The sequence below is a fragment of the Uloborus diversus genome, chromosome 4 (assembly GCF_026930045.1).
Source record: "Uloborus diversus isolate 005 chromosome 4, Udiv.v.3.1, whole genome shotgun sequence".
NCBI classification, from domain to species: domain Eukaryota; kingdom Metazoa; phylum Arthropoda; class Arachnida; order Araneae; family Uloboridae; genus Uloborus; species Uloborus diversus.
In genome coordinates this window covers 19696078-19723148 of record NC_072734.1, presented here as the reverse complement: position 1 = coordinate 19723148, position 27071 = coordinate 19696078, and the positions used below count along the sequence as shown (strand labels likewise).

Below are 27071 nucleotides of genomic sequence, written 5' to 3'. Positions count from 1 at the left end.
CTAAATCTGCCTATATTAATAATGTGAAATTTTATTAATGCCAACTCCTTTTCAAATCTAATATATGAAAAGAAATTCAAAAATAGCTTTTATTCTTCCAATGAAGCATTTTTTTTTAAGTACATCATTCTTCTTTGAGCATCTGTGATAATGTCTTCTATTGCACATTTTGTATCTAAATACAGTTCTTCATCAGTTATTACTTTCATTTCCGAGGCAACATATTTTCCAAATATATCACATCTGTCTTCTTTCCATGGAATGGATTTTGCCAATGCAGAGCCTTCTGCTTTCATCAATGTCTCATGACTGCTCAGTTCACGCCTCTTTGAAGCTCTGTTATCCCACGTTTCAGGACTGCTATTTTGACGTCTCTCAGAAGCTCTATCCTCCACTGATTCAAGACTGCTCAGTTCATGCCTCTTTGAAGCTTCCCACGTTTCAGGACTGCTCATTTTACATTTGCCAGAAGCTCTATCCTCCACTGATTCAAGACTGCTCAGTTCCCATCTCTCAGAAGATTTGTCCTCCATTGTTTCAGGATGGGTGAGTTCACTTCTTTCAAATACCTTAGTTTCTTCTTGCTCATCTGCTTCTTTCTGCTCATCTGTTTCTTCTTGCTCATCTGCTTCTTCTTGCTCATCTGCTTCTTCTTGCCAACCTGTTTCTTCTTGTTCATCTGCTTGTTTTACAAGAATACCCTACAAAAAACAATCAATGAGAATAAAAATGAATAACATCAAATTTTTCAGGAACATTGAAACAAACATCTGTGACATTTAATCTAAGTATCGAATGAAGGTGATCAGTTAGTTGTTTTTGGACTGGAGCTGTTTGTTTGATCAGTTCCAGGACATGCTTTTCTGTTTTCTAATATTGAAAATAATAGCGAGTTGCATGAGCCAGCTTCCCGTGCTCTGTGTGCACTCCCGTGCACTTGCCCCACTGTTCGAAATTGATACAAATTGCAAAAAAAAAATGAATTCTGGGACACTTTTTATTTGGTCTTTGAAGGCTCAAACCCCAAGGGCAAAAGTGTTAGAGAAACGTAAGATGCCTTCTCTCTACGGAGAATTAACTAATAACTGCTTTAAAATCTGAATTTCCTGTTCTTTCTTCCTACAATACTGGCACAAAATTTATGTACATAACTGGTGTGCAGTAGCGTAGAAACACTCATCAATAAAGTGTGAATCATCACAACTCCCCAATTTAAAAGAAAAATTTTGACAAATTTTAAAATTTGACAAAAACAAATTATAAGTTAGTACCAAAATTTTTAATTTCAGCAAGAAAAACCTTCCAGCTATCATAACACATCTTTTTTTTTTCAGTATATTTTTTTATGTATTTAAATGTAAATCATTTAAAATAATAAAACTTAACACAAAAATAAACTTTTTTTCCTCCATAATGTCCAATATGTTCAGTGTACACATTTATCCGTTGGTATATGTTATGTTGTGGAATGAAGCAGAACTCCAACCCATAAAAAAAGTTAGTTACCTATACTACTTTTAAAAGAAATTTTAAGGCTCAGTGAAATTCTGTCACAACCATAGGTATCAAATTAACAATAGCTTCTTAATTTAAATCAAAATAGTTATAAGTTCCTAACAACTGTTATTCTGTACTTTTGTTGGGTACAACTTTGAAGTTGTTTCAATTTCATCTCAGTTTCGAAAATGCTGCTATTGTATACCGAGTACCTATTAGCACCCATAAAAATCAAATGAGGAATTTTATTTTACCATGTTATTGTACAAACAAAAATTATGAATTGCGCAGATTTTACCTTATTTTACTGAATATTCAAAGATTATTTTTAATTATTTTACTATTCCAATAATTGGTAGTCAGCAACATATCTGTACTGCAGGACATAAAACTGGTCAGTAAAAGTCAGTATTTTTCATTTTGGTCAGTAAAAGTCAGTTTTTTCAAAATTAGTCAGTAAAATCAGTATTTTTTTGCAAATTTCCCCAAGAATTCATTTTAAGAAAAATATCGTCAGTGGTATTTTTCCTGTTTTTCTTATGAACTTTATAAAATACTAAAAGAGTGAGACATTGCCAATACTGCAACTTAATTTTGCCAACCTGGTAAAGTTTGCATTATTTTATAAAATAATTTGCTGTTGGTTTCTTTTTAGTCTACTTTCCACAAATATTTTTAAGAAAGAACAAATATATGCTTAGTCTGGTGTAAAAAAATCTTAAAAAGAAATAATTGTCAAATAAATAACTAAGTTAATGATTTCTGCAAAATAAAAATTTTGAAAGTAATATACTTGGATGAGGAAATATGTGTCTAATAGTCTGTCTGATCGCCTCCCCCCCCCCATTGAAAAATACTTTTCTTGTTCAGAAAATGTTGGTGAGGGTGTATCATTCCCCTTTTTCCCCCAATAGTCAAAAAATAAAACATAAATACAAATACAAAAGCGATGACCAGCAACAGGCTCTGGGCCCAGCTAGACTGGTCCTAGTCAATTTACAATCCCCATTGAAGATCAATGGCTCTCTTAAAACTATCTACTCCCTTGCTCATTACCACCTCTTCCGGTAAACTGTTCCAAGGTTCCACTACCCTGCTATAATAATAATTTTTCCTAATATCCATGTTAGCCTGAGATTTAAATAGCTTAAAACAATGACCCCTTGTCCTGTTTTCAGTGCTTAACTTCAGCCCCGTAACATCTTTCATTTTAATAAATTTAAACAACTGAATCATGTCCCCTCGGTCTCTTCTTTGCTTAAGACTGTACATTTTTAACCTTCTAAGCCTGGAATCATAGTCTAAGTGAGAAAGTCCATTTATTAGCCTTGTAGCTCGCCTTTGAACCCTTTCCAATACATTAATGTCTTTCTTAAGATAAGGAGACCAAAACTGAACAACATACTCCAAATGAGGTCTTACCAAACTTCTATATAAGGGCAGAAGAACTTCTTTAGATTTGTTTGAAATAGATCTATTGATAAACCCAAGCATCTTATTGGCCTTGTTACTAGCAATGCTGCACTGTTGGCTAAACTTTAAATCCTGACTTATTAAGACCCCCAGATCAGTAACTTTGTCTGCCTGACTAATGACTGAACCTTGCAAATAATAACTTGTACACTTATTTCCATGCCCTAAATGTAGCACTTGACATTTCCCAACATTAACAGCCATACCCCATTTATCAGCCCACTCCGTAATATGATCTAGATCCTCTTGCAGCTGTTTTGCTTGTTCTTCATTATCTACAGTCCCCATAACTTTGACATCATCAGCAAAACAATTCATGTTCCCAGAAATATTTTTGTGAATATCGTTCATAAAAACAATGAACAAAACAGGCCCTAACACTGATCCTTGAGGAACCCCGCTTAAAACCTCACTCCAATTAGAATAATTTCCCCTTACAACTACCCTTTGTTTCCTTCCGGTCAGCCAGTTTTTTACCCAAATGAAAGTTTTCCCTCCTATTCCTATATCAGCTAATTTGCTAAGTAGAGCAACATGCGGTACCTTATCGAAAGCTTTTTGAAAATCAATGTAAACAACATCTACAGGTTTCTTATTGTCCAAAGCCATGGTAACTTTGTCATAGAAATGTAATAAATTAGTTGCACAAGATTTGCCTTTCCTGAAACCGTACTGAAAACTAGTCAATAGATTATTAGTCTCTAGAAAATTTACTATCTTAATTTTTATCAATGTTTCAAAAATTTTGCAAACCACCGAAGTTAGACTCACAGGTCTATAATTTCCCGCACTCCCTTTAGACCCTTTCTTGAAGAGCGGTGTAATGTTAGCCAGCTTCCAGTCCTCTGGCACTGTCCCCGAGTTATAAGAAGCATTGAAAATATTTACGATTACATCTGCTAATTCCTCCGCACATTCAACTAAAATTTTTGGATAAATATTATCAGGTCCCGGAGCCTTAGTCTCTTTAATTTTTTTCAAATGAAGTAAAACGTCATCCCTGGAAAATACAAAGTCCTCAAGCTGTACTATAGCTTGTGTCTTGTTGGTGTCAACTGTTGTACCTACCTACAGAACTACCTACTATAAGTACGTACACGAAAAATTAAAAGAAAGATATAAATCTCCGACTAACAGAGGCATTTGTTTTGAACAAACTTAATTAAAGATACATGAAATACACCGCCAGCTCAGTCAAATCCAGCATAGGACTGCAGTTTTGTGCTTAAGTACGAAAGTGCAGTCTTCAACTGGAATTGACTGAGCTGACGGTGTATTTTATGTATTTCTGCCTTAACCCTGGCTATAGGGCGGTAACTTACTGAACATTAATTAAAGATAGTTTGATGTATGAACAATATTTCTCAAATTTGGCTATTTTAAGGTATTTTCAAGAGATTTAAAATTTTTTAACATTAATATTTATGCTGATTTAAATCCTTTATTTAAGAAATTTACCATGCAAAAAGTAATTTTTTGTTGCAAATATTTACAGAGTATGTTTTTTTTCTTTTTGTTTATTTATATGTATCTTTATTTCCCCTATAAATGTTTAAATTGCTATGAAATTCATTTTTGTTTTGGCAATGATTAAAAAGGATAACAAAGAATTCTGTTGGAAACAATTTAATAAATTTTCAGGAAAAAGAATTTTATTTTAAATTTATCTGATTAAAATGCTTCTAATACCTACAAAATAAAACATAAATATCATTATAACAGAATAGTTGCTTTATTTTACTTATTTATTTATTTTTGTTAATTTTGAGAAACCATTCTGTCCCCCACTATACTTTAAAGTTCACAGTAGAATAAATATTGTGTTATGCAGCATATGGTACTTGCCTCTATTATAATAATCAATTATAACTGCATAAGATCATAGTGTGTATATTTTGTTTTTAAATGTGTGTACACAGCCGTTAATCATGCAGTACATGATAAATAAGGGGTGATTTCTCAAAAAATTGATTCATCAAATTGATTTTTTTTTTTTGGCAATTTTTGTCCCGATTGTAACACAGAAAGAAGTGGATGGCAGAATTTGTTGTTTGCTATTCTCTAGAAAGACTAAATATATTTTTATGCCTCTTTTAAGTAACTTTCATTGTGTTAATATATTTATCGTGATACAAGGGAATTCAGTTTCTACTCAATACTTATTTGCAATTCAAAGTCTTCTGAACATGAGATGCTCTCGGTTTTACTAAAAAAGTTGTCAGACGTACTTTTTAGGCTGTTTAGTTTCTCTCTTCAACATCTTTTTTTTTTTTTTCAAACATAAATGCGTAAAGCTTTTTGAAGCATGTACAGTTATTTTCACGCAAACAAATATATACTGCCTTTTTTTTTAATTAACAAGTGAACAGCGCTAAAGCTAAATGTACGATTTATAGATATTTTATTTTCTGTCTCTTGTTTTTTAATTCGGAATTTTTCAGTGATGCTAAAAGAAAAAGTAATGTGATTAATGATGAAAAACTTTTCTCAATATTTTCGTAAATTTTTGAACATTTGAACAATCTTTTAAATTAATGTAATTTCCTGGTTACAGTAAAAATTCATTCTTATGATTAGGATCTGACAAACTCCTTTGACCAAGCTGCCCTAACAACTAAAAAGATACCCTAACAACCAGTTTTATTTCTTCATAAACCATGTTGCACTAAATATTTCTTTAAACCGAATAATAATTTGTCTGGCATCTAAAAAATTTTTTTGACTGCAAACTTTTAAAAGTTTTTGTAGGTCTCTGCTCATCATCATATGGAAATTATGTAAACTAAACTCACAACTTTTAGTCAAAATTTTATTTTAGGTTTACAATAAAATACATTACAAATAAAATAAGTATTCATTTTACAATGTAAAATATTGTTACAAATTCTGTAATTAGTAATTATTTTTGTGATTAATTTGTTGTAATCTGGCTAAATTAGGCATTTGTCTCATTATTTTGCATCTAAAATTATCTTAGTAACGTAACCTGTAAATAGCTTCTTGTAATGTACATACAACCCCTAACATTCGACTGAAGTATACGGTCCCCCATTTTCTGAATGATAAGATTTGTGAATGGAATAAAAAGAAAACACGAGAAGCATTTTGAATTTTGTCGAACTTTCCAAAGCAGTGTAAAAAGCCGAGTGGCATTTGAAGGAGAGTCAGTTATGTTTTTAGCTGTCAGAGATTCGTCTGAGCGTTGTTCTGTTTATTGTGAGGCATTTCGCTGTGTTTTTACGTATTTGGATGTAAATATGTGTGCCATTGTCGAGTATACGGTGTTAATTTATATTTGCCTAATTGCTATGGTGAGTTTAGCAGTTAACGATATTTCTTGTACATAGTTGTAAATAAATCTCCAATGTTTTTCTCAAGAACTGCGTCGTCATTTAAAGAAAGTTTGAAATTGGCACCGAACACGTAACAATATTATTGCTGATTATTATTCTAAAGTTTGTCAGTCAGTATTTAAAAAAAAATTGTTAGTATTTAATCAGTGTTTAATAAGTTTTGGTCACTAAAGTCAGTGTTTTTGACCCTCCGAACAGATTTTATCCCCTGATAATTTCTCTTTAATCATGCTCAGAATTCTTTCCCAGAAAGTATTTTGAAATTTCTACGAAAAAAAAAGGGCAATTTCAGTTGCTTCTGGGAAAATAAGGAATTGAGGCCCCCATCCCCGTGAATGCTCTTCCCACAATTTTTCGATATTGAAGCTCAAAAACGCAATTTTTAGAGGACCTCGATGATATAAGAATAATGGAGGAAGAACTCGGGGATCAATTTCGGAATTAAAGACCGAAATATTTACAATCAACATAAACATATGTAAACCAAGGGTAAGTACAAATCTTCCCTACCTTAAAAAGTTTCTGGGTCCGTCCTTGAAATACTATGAATACTATAACTTTGAATATATAACGAGAATATAAACAAAAGGAGAAAAAAGTCCAACAAGTGAAATGAGTGCAATAAAACTCACCTCTAAGTTAGTGGTTTCCAGTTGTGGAATGCTCGCTAAAGTCCAAAATGTAGGTCTCTCAACTTCTGGTGTCTAAATTTAAGAAATAAAATTCTACAGTGAAATGAAGACATAATCGTTAAAGATATACATGGGGGGGGGAGGGGTATTAAATGCAGCATCAGAAAATTTGAAGCATCTAAACCTATTTTTATGCATGATAAAGACTCAAAATTCTTACTTGTAAAAAATAAGGTGAACTAGTATTTGGATAAGTGTTTATATGTTTCCAAACGAATTTTGAAATTACTTCTGATTTTTTAAATTGCTGATTTTGCTACATGGTAGTTCATCTGATCCTTTCTGCACACTAGGGCTGGTAAATTTTCGATATACGTAATATATCGATGTATGCATACTTTTACTACCGTGGTAACTATATTCAGACTTCAATCTGTCTGATGTATTGTTTGACCAGACTTAAAATTAAGAACTAATTGAAATATCGTCGCCCCAGAGTAATAGTAGGATATCTTACTGTTACTCCTGGATTTCCATGTCTTACTGTTGCTCTGAGGCGATGATATACTTACTTAAAACTCCACATTCATTCATGGTTCTGTATCGTAATGCGTGCTAACTTTTCTGAATTTTCATGCTACTGCTACCTGTTCATGTTTTTATCTGTACGACAGTGGAGTTTTTTTTTTTTTTTTTTGGGGGGGGGGGGGGGGGTTCTTTCCAAAAGAAGAAATTAATAAAATGATTTCATTTTTTTAAATTGACTTAAAGGAACACAAAAGACAGATCTTATTTGAATAAAAAGCATTTTTGTTTGCTAAAGAAGTAATACTGGAGTCAGAGACCAAAGCGGCAGAAGACAATTAAGTCACTGATTTCAAACTCAAAGGAAAGTAGTATCGGGATTCCTCTGTTAATTATTCTTTGATGGAATCAGTAATTAATATTTAAAAAAAAAAATGTTTGTAGACTGTGACTACAAAAGTCATTTTGATCCAGGAAGCTATTTGCAAAATAATAGATTTATTTTTCAGCAAAATGAAATAAATAATTAAGAGAAATTGACAAAACCATAATTAATAGAAACGGCATGTACTTTAAAATTGAAAAGAACAAATCAGCAACTGCTTTGAAATAGTTTCTGAATTATTCAATAAAACGTGTATGTTATGAAGCTATGATTTTCTTATTTACATAATATTTTCTAGTTAAAATATAAATTAATTTATAAACACTCAAATAAGGTATGGGTTTATTTGATATCCTTGACCTCATGTTGTAATCATCATGAAAATTTTCCTAACTAAAACAGCTCATTTTACAGCATCTCGGTGAAATTTTATAGGGTTTATTATTTTATTGGCTTGAAATGTTAAAGATATTATTTACATCCATATTCAAAATAGAAAAGTGCATAATATTTCTGTAATTAAATGTAGATGCCGTGAAGGATCTTGGGGGGAAAGACATTTAAAAATAAGGTCATGAAAACTTTGTTATGAAACATTGAAAATGGCAGGGTAGGAGGGGAGCACTTTTCAATTTCTTGGACCCCCTCCAAAAATTATTTCTGTATCCGCCCCTGCAGTACGAGCCAAATCTTCGGGTTTCTCATGTTTTGTAGAAAAGAAAGAAAAAGTATCTGGCTAATTTAGGAGCTAATGTGAGTTTTGTTGAATGCAGCACCGTATTTAAAGTCAAGGTTACCGTAGGATAATCCACTTGCACGTAAAAAGTATAGAAATTTTTTCTTTTGTTTTTTTTAAATTTAAAATCTTTTATGTGGAGAGGGTGGGCCCTGGCCTTGGATCTCGGCGGCCCTGAAATGATATTGAAACGAAGATTTGTTAGCTTGGCTGGCCATTTGTGTTTGCTTAAAGAAAACTTTTCGCGTTATTTATTATATTTTTAAATGATGTCGGAAGTAGAGGAGATATAAGTTTTTTTTTCGTCTAAAATCTGATCTTTTATTTGATATGACTTTTCAAATGTATATTTCGGAATTATGGCAGTATATGCATTAGGAATTCCGGTTCTGGAAAATATCGATGTTCATAGAAAACTTAAAAAAACTTGCATTTCTCAACTTATATGGTTTTTTAAAAATTATTTAAGTAAAAAAAATAGTTTAATGTACAGATGTGTTGGTTTTGCTATGGATGACCCTCCCCCAAAATTTTATAGGGTATAAAATCCCCCTCAAAAAAGGGATCCCCCAGTAATGAGAGAAAAGTCCTTTTTAAGCACCCTATGTAAAAACTTCAATGATTTGGTCTGTGCCGCGATCTTCTCCCCCCCCCCCCCCATCTCCTACGTTAATAGGTGGGGGGAGGTCATTTTAGCTACTATTATTAGAATAAATTACTGGAATACTTACTTACCCCACCTCCCCTGGAAAAAACGCAAACCCCTATTAAAGAATAAAATCTTTTTTAAATAACTGCTCTAAAAATTTTAATGGCATAGTTTGCCTCATGACCCTTAAATTGGCTTCCCTGCTTTAGCTATTTAGAATAAATTGCTGAAATATTTATCTTTCAAGATGTCTGATGGCTTTTCTCCATCGAAGATCTTAATATGCTGATAATATAGCTAGAGTCCCCCCCACCCCTCAATTTTACTGAGCACCCCCGCAGTGGCGGATCCAGCCGATTGTTTTGGGAGGGGCTATCCGAAATTTTTGAACAAATTCCCCAGGACCGAATTTAGCTCCATGCCGCCCCTAAGCAAATTTGAAATCTGTCGTCCCCTCCCCCCCCCCCCTAAAAGAAGCAAAATATCCTTGACTCAAAAAAACGTAAAAAAGTGTTCCCCAGGTTCAAATTGTCACAGTTATGAAGAAATGATGGCGTTTCACATTCTGAGGCGCCCCGATGAAATGATCACGGTGATCTCCAGAAAAATTTTTTTATTCGGCAAATTTTGCTGACGATTCAGCAAACACCATGATTGAAAAACATTTGACTTTCAGAAGATATGTAAAAGTAATCATTATTAAATTACTAGAAAAACTCGTCTCTTCTGTGGAAAATGAAAGAAAGCTAATATTTTACTTTCAAGAACTACAATTTAATTAAAAAAATGTGCATTATAATAGCAAATTTGCCGCCGCTAAAAAGTTCGCCGCCCTAGGCAGCTGCCTACTCTGCCTGTTGGGAGATTAGGCCCTGATAACTCCCCGGAAATTTTATTAAAATGAAGTTTTAAAAACTCAATTTTCGGGGTATCGAGACATTCGGTGAGGGGGTGGATTTAGGAATCTCCCTCGAAAATGTTTCAAAATTTAAATTTCCGTGTAATTTTTGAAAATTAGGAAACTAAAAACGCATTTTGTCTATTTTTGATGATGTAACGGAGAAAGGACAGGTTTTGGGTGCTGGCCCCAAAATACTTTTTGAAAATAAAGCTTAGAAAACCAAAATATTCTATCATTATACATTGAGAAGTTAGAAGAGGAGGGGTGCTCTTCTAACTCCTCAGCTGTCCAGCCTAAAAATGCACCTTTAGGTAATGTTTGCTTACATTAAAGGAAATGTGAAGGTGCTTAGAATCCTTCCTTTCTGGAAATATTTTGCCTTTGAGGCGCCTAAAAATTCGATTTTCAACTATATTTATATATATTTTAGAAAGGGATCGAAGATTCGTGAGCTCCTCCAATAAACCTCATTTTAAAGCTATCATCACGATATAAACTAGGGAGGGAGGGGGTCCTATCAAAACTCGTTTGTAATTGAAGTCCCAAAAAAAATTCATTTAAGTTGCTTTTAAGCAAGTTAAATGATAAGGGCTGGATAAGCTAGTTTCCGCTGACATTTTTCTCCACATAAAAACTTAAAATGCAATTTTTTGCTACATATCAAGGCATTTGTGAAAGGGCATGGGAAAAGTGGGTTCTCCTCCTATTTCGAAATTAAAGTCGTAAAAACGAAAATTTAGGCGCTCTTTGGTCTTGTGAACAATAGGTATACTCTGAGAACGGCAGCATTTACAGATCGTTCAAGTGTCTGTAGTTGGAATCAAGAAATGATGTAAAAGATGGAGAAAAATTTTGGAAATATAAGTTTTGTTTTGAGGATAGGGATATAAGTTATCTCACAATTTAGGTCTATACTTCTTTTTCAGTAAAAGTACATGTGTTAAATTTTGTTATCTACTCATAATACTTTTTTCTTTTTTTTCCTTAAAAAAATTCCTACAATCACAAGGCTTTGGGAGGGGCCATGGCCCCCCTTTAGATCCGCCCCTGGCACCCACCGTCCCAAAAGCGATTCCTTATCGAATAAAATAAAATCCTTTTGAAATACCTTCTCTGAAAATTTCAAAGATATTATTGACCCCCCCCCCCCAAGGGCACCCCTGCTTTAGCTATCATTATTTAAATAAATTGTTTTATTTACTTATCAAGATATTTAATGGCTTTTCTCTATTGTAGATCCTAATATGCCATTAATACAGTAAAACCTGTCTATAACGATACTGTTGAGATCTAAAAAATATTGTTATAGACGGGTTATCGCTATAGACAATTTGATTATTTATGCTAACATTTTGCTGGGACCATGGAAAATATCGTTATAGATAGGTTTATTGTTATAAACAGTATTGTTATACACATGTTTCACTGTGTAGCTATGTCTCTCCCACTTCCCCCGATGGCCCACTCAGTATTACCGAAACCCACCTCACTAAAAAGACTAAAGCCTTTAAAAAGAACTTTTCTAAAACTTTCGATGTTATAGTGTCTCATAACCCTCGCCCCCCCCCCCTTTTCATGGACACCTTTTTTTAGCAACTATTATTCAAATAAATTATTGCGGAATAGGCCTATTTATTTATCCAAATGTCCGATGGCTTTTCTCCATTTCACGCCTCAAAATGCAGATGATACAACTAGGGATGCCCATCAAAAGTGGTGACGCCCCCCCCCCCAAAAAAAAACATGTGACTCTTAATTAAAGAACTGATATTCTTTTAAAACAATTTCTCAAATAAAATTCAATGGTATAATGGCCCCCTCCCCTGTAGCTATTGTTATCAGAATAAATTGCTGAAATATTTATTCATAAAGATGGGGAAGGAATTTTATTCACTGCAGCTTATACTTATATTCTTAGCACCATCCCCCCCCCCCTTGGCGCAGTATAGCCCTCAAGGGCTCTTGCGCCTTAAAAATCAAATAAACCAACCATCCCCCCCTGCCCCCGTAAAATGTTGAATTGATCAGCCTAAATATTGATACCTAGAGAGCAATATAGCGCCAGCGCGGTATTAAAATTTTAATATCGTCTAGCTCAACTGCCCATTATTAAAGACGTGATTTTGTGGATTTATAGTGTGATGATTAGGTTAGTGCTGGAACTTTTATGCTTATTGTAACTAAATCAAAGCTTGTTATTTTATTACAGGCCGCCAGAGCGGCTAGATTGACCGCCTCGATCTCGCTGGTACATCGTTCTTGCCGCCTGCGGCGGTACACTAATTAATGAATGCAACAGGTAACTTTCAGCGCAGGACATCTCTAGAACCATTACATTGCCAATTCGCTACTCGCTTCTTTACCAATTACTCAAACCATTAAAAGATCGAAATACTTCCGCTTTGAGCAGAAAATAAAAAGAAATTGTAAACCATAAGAAAAATTAGGCCGTAATTTTGCAGCGGCAAGAGGCAATCCTTGAGAAAGATCTAAAGAGGAAAACAGCTCGTTGCCAATAACCAATGGTAAAGACGTCCTTGGGAATCCGAGGTTTCGGAGGGAGAAAAAAAAGTTATTAAATTTATATCTCCGCTAATTAAAGTCGCACAATCATGCAACTTAGCCAAAACACATGGCCTGAAAGAATACGAATCTATTGGTATATGGTTCGACGGTCAGTTCGCTCAGGGCTGCATGCAAGGGGGTGGATTATAGGGTTTAAATCCCCTCCGAAATTTTTCATCCAAAGAAATGCTTTCCATTATTTATTTTATTCATTTATTTATTAAGATTTTGGTGACAAAAATAATATTGTTATTATTATTATTTCAAGTTTATTTGTGAAATGAAATTAGTATGACTGAAAAATTGTACAAACTCATTGTGTGTTTATGGTAGTTTTTGAGGAATTCATTAATTATGTTTCAATATGGCGTTTTGTAAGAACATCCCCTCCCTACATTTCGATAATCTATTGTAACAAAAATCAATAGAATACAAATGAAACCAAATTTGATAGACCATACAAATGTTTCAAATAATGTGTTTGGTAAAACCCCCTCCGAAACAAAAGTCTGGTTACGGCCCTGGTTCGCTGTTTTTCATGGGCAGTAACGATGACATAGGTAGATAGATAGAGACACAGGTACAAGCTTCCAAATAGGTCCTGACTAGACCTTAAAAAATCTCATTTTATCCTTGAAATTTCCTTCAATACACCTTGAAAAAAAAAATGTTTAATTTTGTGTATGAACAATCAATTAACATTCCCAGCAGTACATATGATCAAGTGAAAAATTAAATTTTAATATGTTTTGTACAAATACATTTTTGAATTACATATATTTTATTTGAATATAGTCAAAAAATCATTTTTTTTTAAACATTTCATAGCTTTAATTAATGATCCGCAACATTTCTGCACTGCAAGGTAAAATAACATTTTTAAGCAAAACTTCGAAAAACATCTTTTAAATCAAAAATGCAAATGATATTTCCATATTTTGTCGTAAAATTGAAACAAATCTTTAAAGCTATGAATATATAATTTAAATTAATTATTTAATAATTTATAAAAATTTAATAATTAAAATAATACGACAAAAAACAAAAATATAATTTGTGAAATGAATGCAATAAAACTCACCTCTGAGTAAATACTTTTTAGCTGTTCGGTGCTTAGCGGCCCCATATAATACGTAGTGCTCTCAAATTTAGGGTTTGATTGCTACCGAATATGAAAAAGAAATTAGTTTTGCAGCAAAATAGACACATAATCGTAGATGATTTAATTGAAAGTAGACTTCGTCACAAATTGTAAGAAGAATAAAATGGTTTCAATATAAAAGGGAACTAAATCAAATACAAACTTAAATTTGTTTCTGACAAACTCAGGTTTTTGTGAAGGTGTAGTGATTGCGGTCTGTCACTCCAAGGAGTGGTTTTATGATTACCCTAAACCCCTAAAGAAGAGTGGAAAGGTGGTAAACCCCCTTATCTAACAACGCAGCAAAACACCCCTTTGTGTGGGTTGCAGTTCCAGGTGGCAAGGCAAGTAAGCATTGTTCTTTTTCTGGAACTTGTAATTTAACACATTGACTGAATCGTCGACAGCCTATATATGGACTCCCAGTGCTAAGCTTATTATTTGAAACAATTTGAAGGAAAACAGTTTTATTGGTATTTTTCATGAATAGTACAGCATACAATGAAGGTCTACAAGAGCAGGCTCAGGGTTGGTGAAATTAGTCTCATCGTTATCGATCTCCCCGTCGCTCAAGTTGCAACTGTCCCCTGTCATCATCGTCAAGTAGTTCATCATCGGATAAAGTAACATATTTCACTGCATCTTCGAGCGACATATACTTTCATTTGCTCATTTTACGTTTTTATTTACTCACAGACTACAGCACAAAAAACTCGCGCGCTGTCTCGTTTGACCGCGCTCACCCCTGTTTGCATCAGAAATTTTTTTCACAGCAAACGTAGTGGAGGACGAGTTATCTTGTCCCTAGCACATACAGTATAATTCTGGAGGACGAGTTATCTCGTCCCTAGCAGTCAATATGTTAAGGAAATCTATGTTTTTAGCCTACTTTCCCAGTAAAAGTCAGAAAAAGAAGAAAAAAGCATGAAAGAAGGCTTAATGCATCTTAAAAATATCGCAAAAAACAAGAAAAAAAGTCAAAAATAAATAAAATAAATAAATATTGAAAAATTAAAAATTTTAAGGTAGGGTATTGAGATGGGGGAAATTGTCTGTCGGTCTGTCTGTCTGTCCTCCCCCCCCCTAATAACTTTTGAATGAATAGCCAGATTCGAACAAACTTTTTTTTGTTCGAAAGATCTCGGCGAGGACACCTCATTCCCATATTTCACTTTTTGATTTGAACTATTTTTTGTTCAATTTTTAACAGTTCACAAGAAACTTAACATTAGCGCCTACGGGGAAATTCAAGGCAATTCCGAACTGTGAGGCGAATTTGCTTCAAACAAACTTTGTAGGAAAAAGCTTTTGATGAAAAACTTGTACATAAAATATTGTTACAAATTCTGTAAATAGTAATTATTGTAGTAACGTAACCTGTAAATAGTTTCCTGTAATGAATATACAGCCCCTTACATTCGGCTGAAGTATATGGTCCCCTATTTTTTTATTGATAAGATGAAAAGAAATAAGAAAGTGTGGAACGGTGTAGCATTTTCTGGAATAGTTGAGAGATCTCTTTTCGATGTTTATAAAAGCGTCCCGCGTGATAAAAAGTTAGTTTCGATTGAGAATTCGAACTGAGAGTGTATTAGCTCTGTTTATTGCGAGGCATTTCGCTGTGTTGTTTTTCGTATTTGGAAGTAAATACGTACATGTAACCGTTGAGTTTACGGTGTGGTGTGATATTTGCTTAATTGCTGATGATTAATTTAGCAGTTGTTGACGATCTTTCCTGTACATAGTGTAAATAAATTCTCTGTGTTTTTAATCAAGAACTGTGTCGTCTTTTCAAGAAAGTTGGAAGTTGCACCGGATCCGTTACAATATCCTTTTGATTTGAACGATTTTCCGTGCAATTTTGAACAGTTCAAATTCTTAACATTAGCGCCTACGGGGAAACTGAAAGTCAATGTAGATTCCGTACTTGAAGGCGGATTTATTTCAAACAAATTTTGTTGGAAATAGCTCGACGCCAATCTCCAGACTTCGACTCCGAGAATTTAGGGGCACTTGACTCCGACTCCTATGCCCAACAATTAATCGACTCCGCCTCCCCGACTTCGACTCTGACTTCGTAGCTTTGGCAAAAATTTATACACGGAGGACTCCGATTCTTAGATATTCGGCTCCGACTCCTTTACCCCCAAAGGAAATTGACTCCGACTCCGCAGCTATGATTTTGACTGTGAAATAATTATTGTTGATTTGACTTGTTTTTATTTTTATGCTAAAGTTTTAATTTAGGTTTTCAGTTTTCTCGGCGAATAAACTCGAAGTCATTTATGTTTCTACATAAAAATATGCGCAGACGATTTTTTTTTTTTTTTTTGACAATGAAAATTATTTCTTTAAGTTGACATTTTATTGTTTTTATTTATTTTGGTAAGTGCATTAATTCATTTAAAAAAATGTTTATGGCAACAGGGGGAAAAAGAAACGTTTTTTTTTTTTTGATATGATGTATTTATTTTAATGAGCTTATCAATTTTAATTATTATTTTTTCGTTTTGAGAGCTGTTAAAGATTTTTTAATGGAAAAAAGTGTATTAGCTGCTTTGTCTAAAAGTTGCTATTTTTTTAAGCATTTAATTTTTTAGATGAGTGAGGAATATCTTATTCCTAGAAATCAGCTTAAAGTATTTTAAAAATATGTTTGGAAAAATTTGCGATTTAAGCTATTTTGAGAATATTGATCAGGTTCTAGAAAGTAGTATTGGTATACGGGAAAGTAGGCTCGTCTAGTTCTAGACAGAACTTCTTGTTTTAGTTTTCAAAAGAAGCAAGTACAAGTCAAAGTCGATGATGCAAGCCTTTTTTTTTTTCTACTTTCCGTAAAAGCAATTAAGAAAGCAAATGCGTATATAGGGAAGGGGCTGAGGGGGCCCGGGCCTCCTCCAAAACCTCAAATTTATTTTGCTAAAGGTAGATATTTTTGGTTTTAGTTGCTCACAAATAATTTCCAAACTTTTAGCTACAAAAAAATAAATAAATAAAAAATTGTGACAGTGATGATAAAAATTATAAAAAAATAAATCAGAGATTTCCGAACTGGTTGCCGCAGGAAGAGGTGAGGGATGCCGCGAAGGGACCATGGTAACAATAATATATATAAAACCAGACTAGGATGCTGTGAGAAAATTTTAATTCTTCAAAGGGTGCCGCGAATCATTAAAGTTTGGGAACCCTACGTTAGCTGGGCTGGTACTAGGCAATGGTATTCAGAAGGGGTCAAGGGATCCGTACATCTTACTCAAGAAAAGAACGTGTCTTGGGAAAGCGAGGTTATTTCAACAAAAAGAACAGCAAATTAGGTTGGGAAAAAAATCTCAATTCTTCCAAAAAGAAATCTTTAGATTTATTATTATTATTTTTTTTAAAACTGATGCTGCTTCTTGCTTAGCAAATTAAGTTCCCCTCTCCCCCCCCCCCCACTCTTTTTTTTCTTCCTAGTCTGTCGGAAAAGAAGTTTCTCTCCTTAACTCGCGTCCCCTGCAAGAAATTTATAATAATTTTTAGTTGTTCGGTTGGAGTAATGATGGAAATTGATGTCTTAATGACGCACTTATTTAGGCGTTTTTTCAGAATCAATTTCAAAACATTTCCGGAGGAGGGTCCCCGAACCAACACCCCTTCACTAAAGTTACTACCAAAAATAGTCTGAAATTGTGGCTTTAAGATTTCAATTTTGAAAAGTTTCGGAGGAAGATCCCAGAAACCTCTCCTTTCCTCTAAACGTCTCCAAAGATGACCTGAAATTGCGTTTTATCTTTCAGAGGAGGATTCTCGAATTTTTCCTTTCCAAAGATGTCTAATGTTGGGGGAAACGTTTGAATTGCTTTTGAAAAGAACCTTGAAATGAAAAAAGAATTAAAAGTTACTGACTATTTATCAGGTTATTTCGTCCAGCACTTCATATTTCTTTCACCCCCCTCCCTCGCCCCATTTTTATTCATTTTTTCTTTTTCCTAGTCGGTCTAAAAATAGGAAAGTCTTCAAAATGCTACACTTTGTAAGCCCCCTCCTCCCACTAAAACCATTAAAGAGCTTCTCAAATCTCGTTTTCAGGGCTTCAGTGTCAAAATTTTTTCAGGGGACAATACCAAACGCTTTGCCTCCTGAAAGTATCGAAAATTGTTTAAGATTGCTTTTATGGAGCTTTGTTTTTGCTTAATTTTGGGGGTCTTGTCTTCTGCTCTGGCAAGAGAATTGAATTTTTCAGATTTTTAGAAAAATATTAAAGAAAGAGAAAATTTACAAAATGTTTTTGATTCCACTGAACTTTAAGCTATGGTGCGGTAGTTTTGTAACTTCCTAACACAAACTACTACGTAAAATTTCAAGCCTGTTAGTTAATATTTTCTGTTCTGGCCAGAGGCCTGAATTTGGAGAAGTTTATACAAAATTCCTTAAATACAAGTGATACATTACAAAGTGGCTACATGCCTAATACGCTACAATAATTCGAATTTTTAATCACGTCAACGACATCAGACCACCCCTATAACCAGGTCCGTCATTTAAGGTGTTAGGGGTTTTAGGGGGTCAATAGCCCCCCGTTTACTTTCAAAAACTAAGGTTTTTACATGTAAATTGGTGTGGTTTTGTGGTTTTTCGATAAATTTCATTGAGTGCATGCGCCTTATCTCTCCCCCCCACCCCTAGAAAAATTCGAAATAATGTTCATGTCTCGAACTGAAATGGGTTCTATTTCGTTGTTTATACGGAGAAAATGACAAGGAAGACGGGCACGGGACATCTCCGCCGATTGAGCTGGTAGGGGGGGGGGGGCAATATCTTGCGGAAGTAAAATTGACGACGTTTAAATTGATTTACGCATCCTGTGTTTTATTGACTTCTTCGTTTTTTTTTTTTTTTTTTATGTTCTAAAAGAATTTGAATTCTATGTTTAAGTCAAGAATTTCTCATGTTCATAATGCATTGCATCCCCCCCCCCCGGAGTTTTTTTTTAAATTTTAGAAGAAGGAATCTATTATGCATTTTGTAATTTGTGATGACAAATCAATGCATCAACGTATGTCACTTTCCTAGCAATGATGTGCAAAAGAAAATCAATTATCCAAAAATATCCCAACAATCTCCTTTTATTCAATTAAATTATTGATAAAAATATTTGTAAAAGCCTCACCCAATTTTTCATTTCCAAAACCATTTGAGTGCTTTTATTTTTTTCATGATGAAATTTTTTCGCATTTTTTATTGTAAATATTATGGATTCTGAATCGCAAATCTTTTAATAAACTTTTGTTTTATATTCGCTTTATACATTGAAACACTAGACCGATGCATATGCACAACGTGTATTAAGAAAACATGAATTAACTTAGTGTTTACAAAAAGAGCTGGTTATGAATCTAGAGGAAAAAGATGAATTTCCAAAAACACCTAAGGCTTTTGTAGAAAAAGCAGATGTTTTTGTTAAACAAATACTTGATGCTGCAGAAGATGATGAATATATGACTACTAAATTAATTTATGATTGGTCATTATGCACCATTTCGTTTTGGCAGTCATTAATTATTTTGTCTGTGGTTCTTTGTGTTGCATTAACACATCCATGATCAGTCGCGTCATTTTCCCATGACGGAATTACACCATCCTTCCCTAACAAAGTAGAAAGATTATTTGCCATAGTCAAGAAATGACTTAAAATTTTCAGCGTGAAGGCTTTTGATTGTGAATCATCGATGTCTGTATCCTCGTTGGTTTCGTTCTCCTTTGTCACTTCTAAAAGCTCTTCTTTCAGTGAGATCTGCATTGAGCTAGTTTAATAACTTTACTTCTGGAAAGAGCTCCGGAACAACGCAAAAAATGTCTCTAGTGGCCCAAGCTCGATTTATTAACACGCCAAAAAGCAGTTTATTACTTGTTATCTCCCAATTTTGGAGTTTGGATTTTGAAACGGCAATAAATTATATCTATTTGCAGCGCCGCATCCGCGTAAAACCAAAACTCGTCTGCGTAAAATAAAATAAAGGAGTCAAATCTTAAACCGCGAATAATCAAACCCGCGCAAAATGAGGGTCTACTTACTGCATTATAAACCTTTTTATTTTAACCTTTTTTTTTTTATGTAAAACATATTTTGACAGCGCATGTATTTTTCTCTACTCAACTGTGATTTTCATGATATTTCTACAGAAAAAAAAAAAAAAAGAGAAAGAAATGTAATATGTTTCGGCGGCCCCTTAGAAGCTATCTTCAGGAAACATCTATCCATTTTTGACTAAACTGAAGCTTGCTATAGGTTCGTACTGAATAAATTTCTTTTGTTGATAAAATGTTTGAAATGTGCATTTCCGCTCCCCCTCTCTTAAGCAAATTGCATTGCAGAACATTGAAAGTTCCTAAATAATATTCAAAGATTGCATCTCCTTTTAAAAATTTTTACAGAAAAAGTACTTTTTAGTCAATTTTATTCTATTTTAAAAATTTATTATTCATGTTTATCTTTTTAAAGAATGCAGAGCTTCCCCCCCCCCCTCTTTTTTTAAATCACTGAAATAAAATTGGCATTGGCGGCTTCCATTTCTGAAAAAAGGGGAGAGTGTGTAGTAATGATAAAATGCTGCACTATAAAATAGTGCAGTACAGTAGATGGGGCATTCCACGGTATTTTTGACATTATGTAGAGTCCGTAACGTGACCTTTTTTTTGCCATAACTTTTTAATTTACCATTTGATTTGCAAATTATTTTAATATTAGCTGGGTGTGTTGGTGGGAAAAGATCAATTCTTAAAATAATATGCTAATCAAACAGGTAAATTAAAAAGTTATGGCAAAAAAGGTCACGTTACGGACTCTACAATAAATGTCAAAAATACCTTGGAATGCCCCAGATAGAGTACTAATATTTATGAGTTAAAAAATGAAGATGATGATTTATGCTTCATAATCAGATAGTTATTCTTATCTACTATTTTAAAATACGGTTGCTTCGCCTTGTCTTCTGTAACGTTTCCATTTATGGCAATATCCCCTCTTCCCGATATCTTTAATCCACAATACTAGAGTACAGTGGTTCAAAAATACATGCAAAAAAAAGTTTCTCCTAGATACCAGGACACCCCTCAATATTTTGAGACTTGTGGAGTAGCAACATACTGGAAGAATTTTAGCTTACTAATTTCAACTGAAAGAGAGCGCTCAACCCCTCCCCCAAACTTTAATAGTATGGGGAGAAGGGTTAAAAAAAATACATGGAACTGAAAAAACAATGCTACATATTATAATATACACTAGTATTATGCATATACATTGCAATAAAATAATTTACAAAAAAACCAGCTGGGGAAATTAAATGTTTCTAAATTTGTGACATTTTCTGGGTACGCCTAATGTTAAATTGAGGGGTCATTGAGCACCGTCTTAAAATTTGAGTAAGAAGCTAAAACTTTTACAGCATAATGCTATCAGTAAGTCTAAAAAAATAGGGGGTGCCCAGGACTCTAACTGAAAAAAGTCTTTTTGAACCACCCTGAAGAGCAGCTTCCATTTTTATAATATTTACTCACTCTGCAAGCTTCAATATTGAAACTAAATTCTGAACTTTTACGGATATCTTTTTGTTGTGATTTTTAATTGTACATAAGGAAATTTCACTCATATTTATTGCGTTGCTACCGTCGACATTTTGTAGTTGTTCAAGTATATCGAGAATCTTAACCTTTTTTTTCCTAGTCAGAAACTCCCCCCCCCCCCCCCCCCCAACTTTACAAACTTTAGTTGAAACAGCGCACTAAGGTGCCATTATATTTCATCAACTTAAATGTTTGGAATGAAGAAAAAAAATTCTGAGCGGTTATTTGATGCACTAACAACGTGATGCGTAGACTAGTTTGATGTGAGTACTTTCTCTGGTCAGTGGTGCTAAAGGGATGTAATAAACATTCGCGAAATCAATATTTAGTTGTCAGTAACGAAGCCGATACTTCTTTTTAAAAAAATTCGTGTTGTGGACGTGGAATTCGCGTCAGCTCTGAAATTCGTTAAGCGTGAAAAATTCGCGTTATAGCCAGTGGCGTAGCGTGAGAGGGGGGGGGGCAAAGGGGGCACTCGCCCCGGGCGGCACTTTCTAGGGGCGGCAAATTCTGTAACATTACATTAACATCGAAAAGGCTTTTTTTTTTACTTTTAAGACGGCGCTTTGCGAGGGATGTATCACTAAATCTACAAAATGTTTTTGTTTTTTTTACTCTTCAGTTCTAACTTTCTCGGGAAATTTTTCTCGTTGAGCACGAAATAATGGATACTGACATGCATGCGGACCATTATCACTGACGAAGACACAAAAAGACGAGAAGAGAGAGAGGACAATCTCGTTGGAGGGGATTATAAATCAAAAAGATTGACAAGCAGGCAGGGGCGGACTGGGTCCCCCAAGAGGGCGCCAACCTTAACTACCAAAGAACCACGAAAGAACTGAGGTTCAAGAGCGCAAAGGTTTTATAAAGGTGAAAATAAACGAAAGCGCACACGTTTGAGGGCGTGAAAAAACGAAGGCGCACAGGTTTAAGTGCGCCAAAAATAAATAAATAAAGTAAATGAATTCGCACAGGTTTTAGGGAGCCAAAAAAAAAAAAAAAAAACGAAGGCCAACAGAGGACGTTCGAGGGCGCATCGACCCGTGGGCCAGTCCGCCCCTGCAAGCAGTCACTGCCTTAACTAACGTGATTGCGCCTCCACGTGTTTCCCTTGACGGGACTAAAAAACCTTATGCGCCCTCGGTTTTTTTTTCTGAGATCTATTCTTAGGTCCAAAACATAAATTTTGAATAAAAAGAGAACTGTTTATCGAAATTTTTTCGAAAATTGTTTCTGAATTTACCCCGTACATATAAATTTGGATTTTGGGTTTTATTTATATAAAGAAGATATTAATGCTAAATTATAGGCACACTTAATTTCATTCGTATAATCTTCGATCGGATCGTAACTTCAATAAATATACATAATCCGGGACGGTTTGTGACTGAAGATCTGTGATGCGACTTATATGCAACATACGGTGCTTCAAGATTTTTTTTTTTTTTTAAATTTTTTTTTTCATTTTAGTTATTTATTTATTTACATTTATTTTTATTTATTTATTTTTCAATCTGAATCTTTTTTCGGACATGGGGCTCATAGAAGTGAAGCCGATACTAGGATTTTACATCGAAAAGTACAACTGAAGACAAACTGGAAAAAAAGAAAAAACAGTTCGTTTTGATGATCTTTTAAATATTTTCGGGGGTGTACCACCCTGAAGGTCCTTCGTTGCTACAAATGCTCATCTTTTTAAACTTTTCTTTTCTCTAGTCCCCCAGAAAAATGTTAATTAATATAATGCTCCCTCCCACTCCAAATAATAATATTGGCTTAGAAAAAATTGGGAGGGGGAGGAGGTTGATCTCCAGAATTCCAAAACGGGGTGGGTAATAGGGGAAAATAGTGGTCATATTTGCAGGTCCGGATCTATAAATTTTGGACCCCCTGCAACTAAATCTGCAGGGCCTTTCCCCAGAGGCCAGCAGTGTATATTTGCTGCAACGTTAATAAGTCTTAGTGCTAGTTTTTTCAATTTTTTTTTTTTTTTTTCAATTTCTTGGGCCGTCGGGCCCTTTAAGGCCGTGCCCCCTCCCACTGCGGGGTTTGCGGGTACGCAGATCCGGGCCTGCATATTTGGATTCAGGGGGTCATTTTAAAAAACGACATTTTATACATCATTTTACAGAAACGACTGATACAATCGATAATGATAGCGTTGATAAAGAATTTCAGTTGATGAAAAGTAGAAAATTAAAATTTTAGTTTAAGAAGAAAAAAAATTTTTAAGTATAAAAAAATGTATCGTTCAGGTACTTTATAATTTTTTTTTTTCCTTTTGCTTCTTTTCAATGAAAGGTTTAAAAGACACTATCAGTATACACAGTTTTAGATCATGTTTTCAATGTTTTTATCAAGGGATAATTAAAAATTTTAAAAAACCCCGACTGAGTCGCTACAGTAGAATTAAGAAGAAAAAATTAAACTCCTTTTAAAAGCCTTAGATTATCAAAAATCAATGTCCAGTATTTTATTTGCTACTAGTGGTACCAGCACGGCTTTGCCCGTAATAGAAAACTAAAAGGTCTTTTGGTTCGCCTGTATATTTACAAATAATGTATGATGCATTTTCTCGCCAATTGGCTTGTACCCATGTTACGGTTCCACGTTATGATAATTTCGTAATTTACTCGTCCGTCTTATGATATTTTTGTTCTTAAAATTGGATTGGAAAAAGAACCACATCGAATTTTCGAAAAATCGCTTCGAGGTGCACACCTCTATTGTACAAACTAACTTTGTGCCAAATTTCACGAAAATCGACCAAACGGTCTAGGCGCTATGCGCATTACAAAGATTCTGACAGACAGAGGGACATTCAGCTTTATTATTAGTAAAATAAAATAAAATAATAAAAGATAAGGAAGATCAAATAGAAACTGGCAACAGGTAAAAATTGAAAATCATTTGCTTTTGTTTCCTTGTCGGCCAACGATGAATTCGTTACTAATCGCGTGAATAAAGGCTTAGTCGTTATTGAAATCTGCTTTGAAAAAACGTTATAATTCGAATTCTATGAAACATGGAAGTTCCAAACACATTCTATCAGACGCGGAATTTTTTTTTCTTTATTTTGGTATTAAATTTTAAAATTTTTAGCTATGTTTTCACTGAAAAAAATCGCGAAAAATCTTTTAGAGGTTTTTAATTAATATCTTCGTTAAATAATGTCATCGAAAGATGCAACCTCTAGCTAAGAACACTCTCGATCAACTCTCCTTTCGAACATTTTTTTCTTCAAAATCGGTTCATCCATTAGAAGCTAGATTGCCACAAACAGACACACAGATACGTCAAACTTATAACCCCCTTTCATTGTGTGTCGGGGATTAAAAATATTATCTCTCATAATGCAATATTTTTTTTAAATATTTATTAAAATTTTTCGATCAACAGTATTTTCTGTTACAGTAAGATTATATTAAAATGTAAAACATGTTTTAGATAATAAAATCTTGTTTTCGCTCTGTAAAATATTAAGCATGTCGTTTTTTTTTTGTGTGGGGGGGGGGGGGATATAGCAGGACAATGCAAGAGGGGCGGAATTTCGGTGTCTGCCCCCGGGCGGCAGAAACCTACGCTACGCCGCTGGTTATAGCAATTTCGCGTAAGTTGAATCGCGTTATAGCGGGAGTCGTCTGTATTTCATCATTCATCGCAAAAATCATGAATATTCAAATATCTTTTATATATATATATATATATATATATATATATATATATAATTTTGAGTGTCAGTGTTTTATTAACCCAGATTCCAATTTAAAAGTTAATAATTTGATCTTAGTTAAGTATTTCCTTTCAATTTCCTATTAGATCGTATTGAAAAAAAGAAAGAGAGAAGGAAAAACCTAAAAAAAAACTCGTTTTACTTTTTTTTAAATTTATTTTTTAGCTTAAAAGTGGATGAAATGGCTTTATAATATACATTTTACTTCAAGTTAGTCATTTAAATTTCATAATATCGATGTTCACTAGCACCAAGAGGAGAGGGAGAAAGGGGGAAGAGGAAGAAAGGGGGGCAACAGGTGTCACTCAATTTCTAGAAGGAGGCGATGGGCTCAAAAGCTTGGGAACAGTTGTGCCGGCGATAAAGTCACCAGAGTGCCACATGCAGCTGACGTCGAATTGAATATTTCCGCATGGGCGCCCATGTAAGGGGCAAGTGGGGGGGGGGGGGCTCAAGCCCACTGCCATTAAGTTAAGAGTTTAAGCCCCCCCCCCCCCCTTAGAAAGGCGAACTTCCCCTCTTTGGAAAAATGTAAAAACATTTCTTTTCCAGCTATCAATGAGTAACTTATTAAAAATGTAAAATTTTAATATCTCTAATCTGTACTGAAATCGGTTTCTGTGGGGAAAATATCCTGCTAAACCATGGGGAAAGTATCTGAGCCCCCCCCTCCTTAAAATTTGCATATGGACGTCCATGTATTCCCACTAATAACCTTTTGCACTCTTAGAAATGGCATTTATTAAGTCAACTGGGTAGCATAGTGGTTAGGCGTTGGTCTCGTACGACCTTTGGTTGCGGGTTCTGAACCCACGTTCCAAGTCCAAGTGATCTCTCAGCGGATTTCTGAGATCCAGAAAATTAGGGCCCTTGCCACATGGTTATGCGGCCCAGTTAAGATCCCTTGAGCGCCTAATTGGATCAAGCATATCTATCTTCAGTAAGTTACCTATGCCGGGCTGATGAGTGCTAATAAGCACGAAACTGCAGTCCTCGGCTGGAATTAACTGAGCTGGCGGTGTATTTCATGCATATCTATCTATTTTAGTTCCTAGTGCAGTTTCGCATCGGACGAGTCAGGGTGCCTCCATCTGGTGGGAAACTGAGCATCCAAGTTCTTTGTGCCATTGGCGTCCGCCTCAATTGTGGCACATGAAAGATTGGATGCAAGTTCAGGGGCGGGAGCGGTTGAAAAATGCTATGGTCCTTAAGCAGCGCCCCCTTGGAAAGAAAAAAAAATATTTGCATTTTATGAAGTGTACAGTGTTTATCGTCACCAATCGAGTCTGCATGACCAGATTTGTGCGAAGGCCCGTCAATTGCCCCCCCCCCCCCGGCTTTGTTTTTGCATATATAAGTGAGAGTGTTTTTTGCTGTTTTTCCAAAAAAGTAGCATCGCTTGCCTCCCCCCCCCCATAGAAATTTTAAAAACAAGAAAAAAAGCACCTACCTGTGCATGTAGTCTACTATCATCAAGTGTTATATAGTCATAATTACGCTTATTTTTTCTTGGTATTGTATGGTCGTTTAAAAATAACAATGAATCAAAGCACCATAATCTCGGCTTGTATTCGTCTTCTGGGTCAATTCCTGGCTTGTTCCTTCTCTCCATTATTTGTTTCTCAAAAGAAAATTGTGAGCGCAAAGTTTTGATTTTGCGTCTAACTTCCTGCACAGTCCTAGGACGTTCCTTGCCCTTGTTAACCACCGCAGCAATTCTATCAATTGCTTCATCCCTCATGTTGCGGTTGAAATAATATCCATTTTTGTTGTTGTACAACAAATTTTCATTTTTATATAGATTAATCAAAAGTGTGATTTCTTCCCTTGTCCATCCGCCTCCAACCATTGTCGTAAGCTAGCACGCTGGAAAATG

At 34.6% G+C, this 27071-nt stretch overlaps 1 protein-coding gene across 1 annotated transcript; it reads right to left on the bottom strand.

Annotated features, from left to right (window-relative positions):
* LOC129219921 (uncharacterized) lies at positions 1-27071 on the bottom strand. Its single transcript, XM_054854238.1, has 5 exons — positions 26646-27071; positions 13798-13878; positions 6956-7027; positions 124-701; positions 1-10 (listed from the first exon to the last, which is right to left on the bottom strand). Exons 1-5 carry the CDS (start codon positions 27042-27044, stop codon positions 1-3), a joined length of 1140 nt encoding a protein of 379 aa, XP_054710213.1. The 5' UTR covers positions 27045-27071.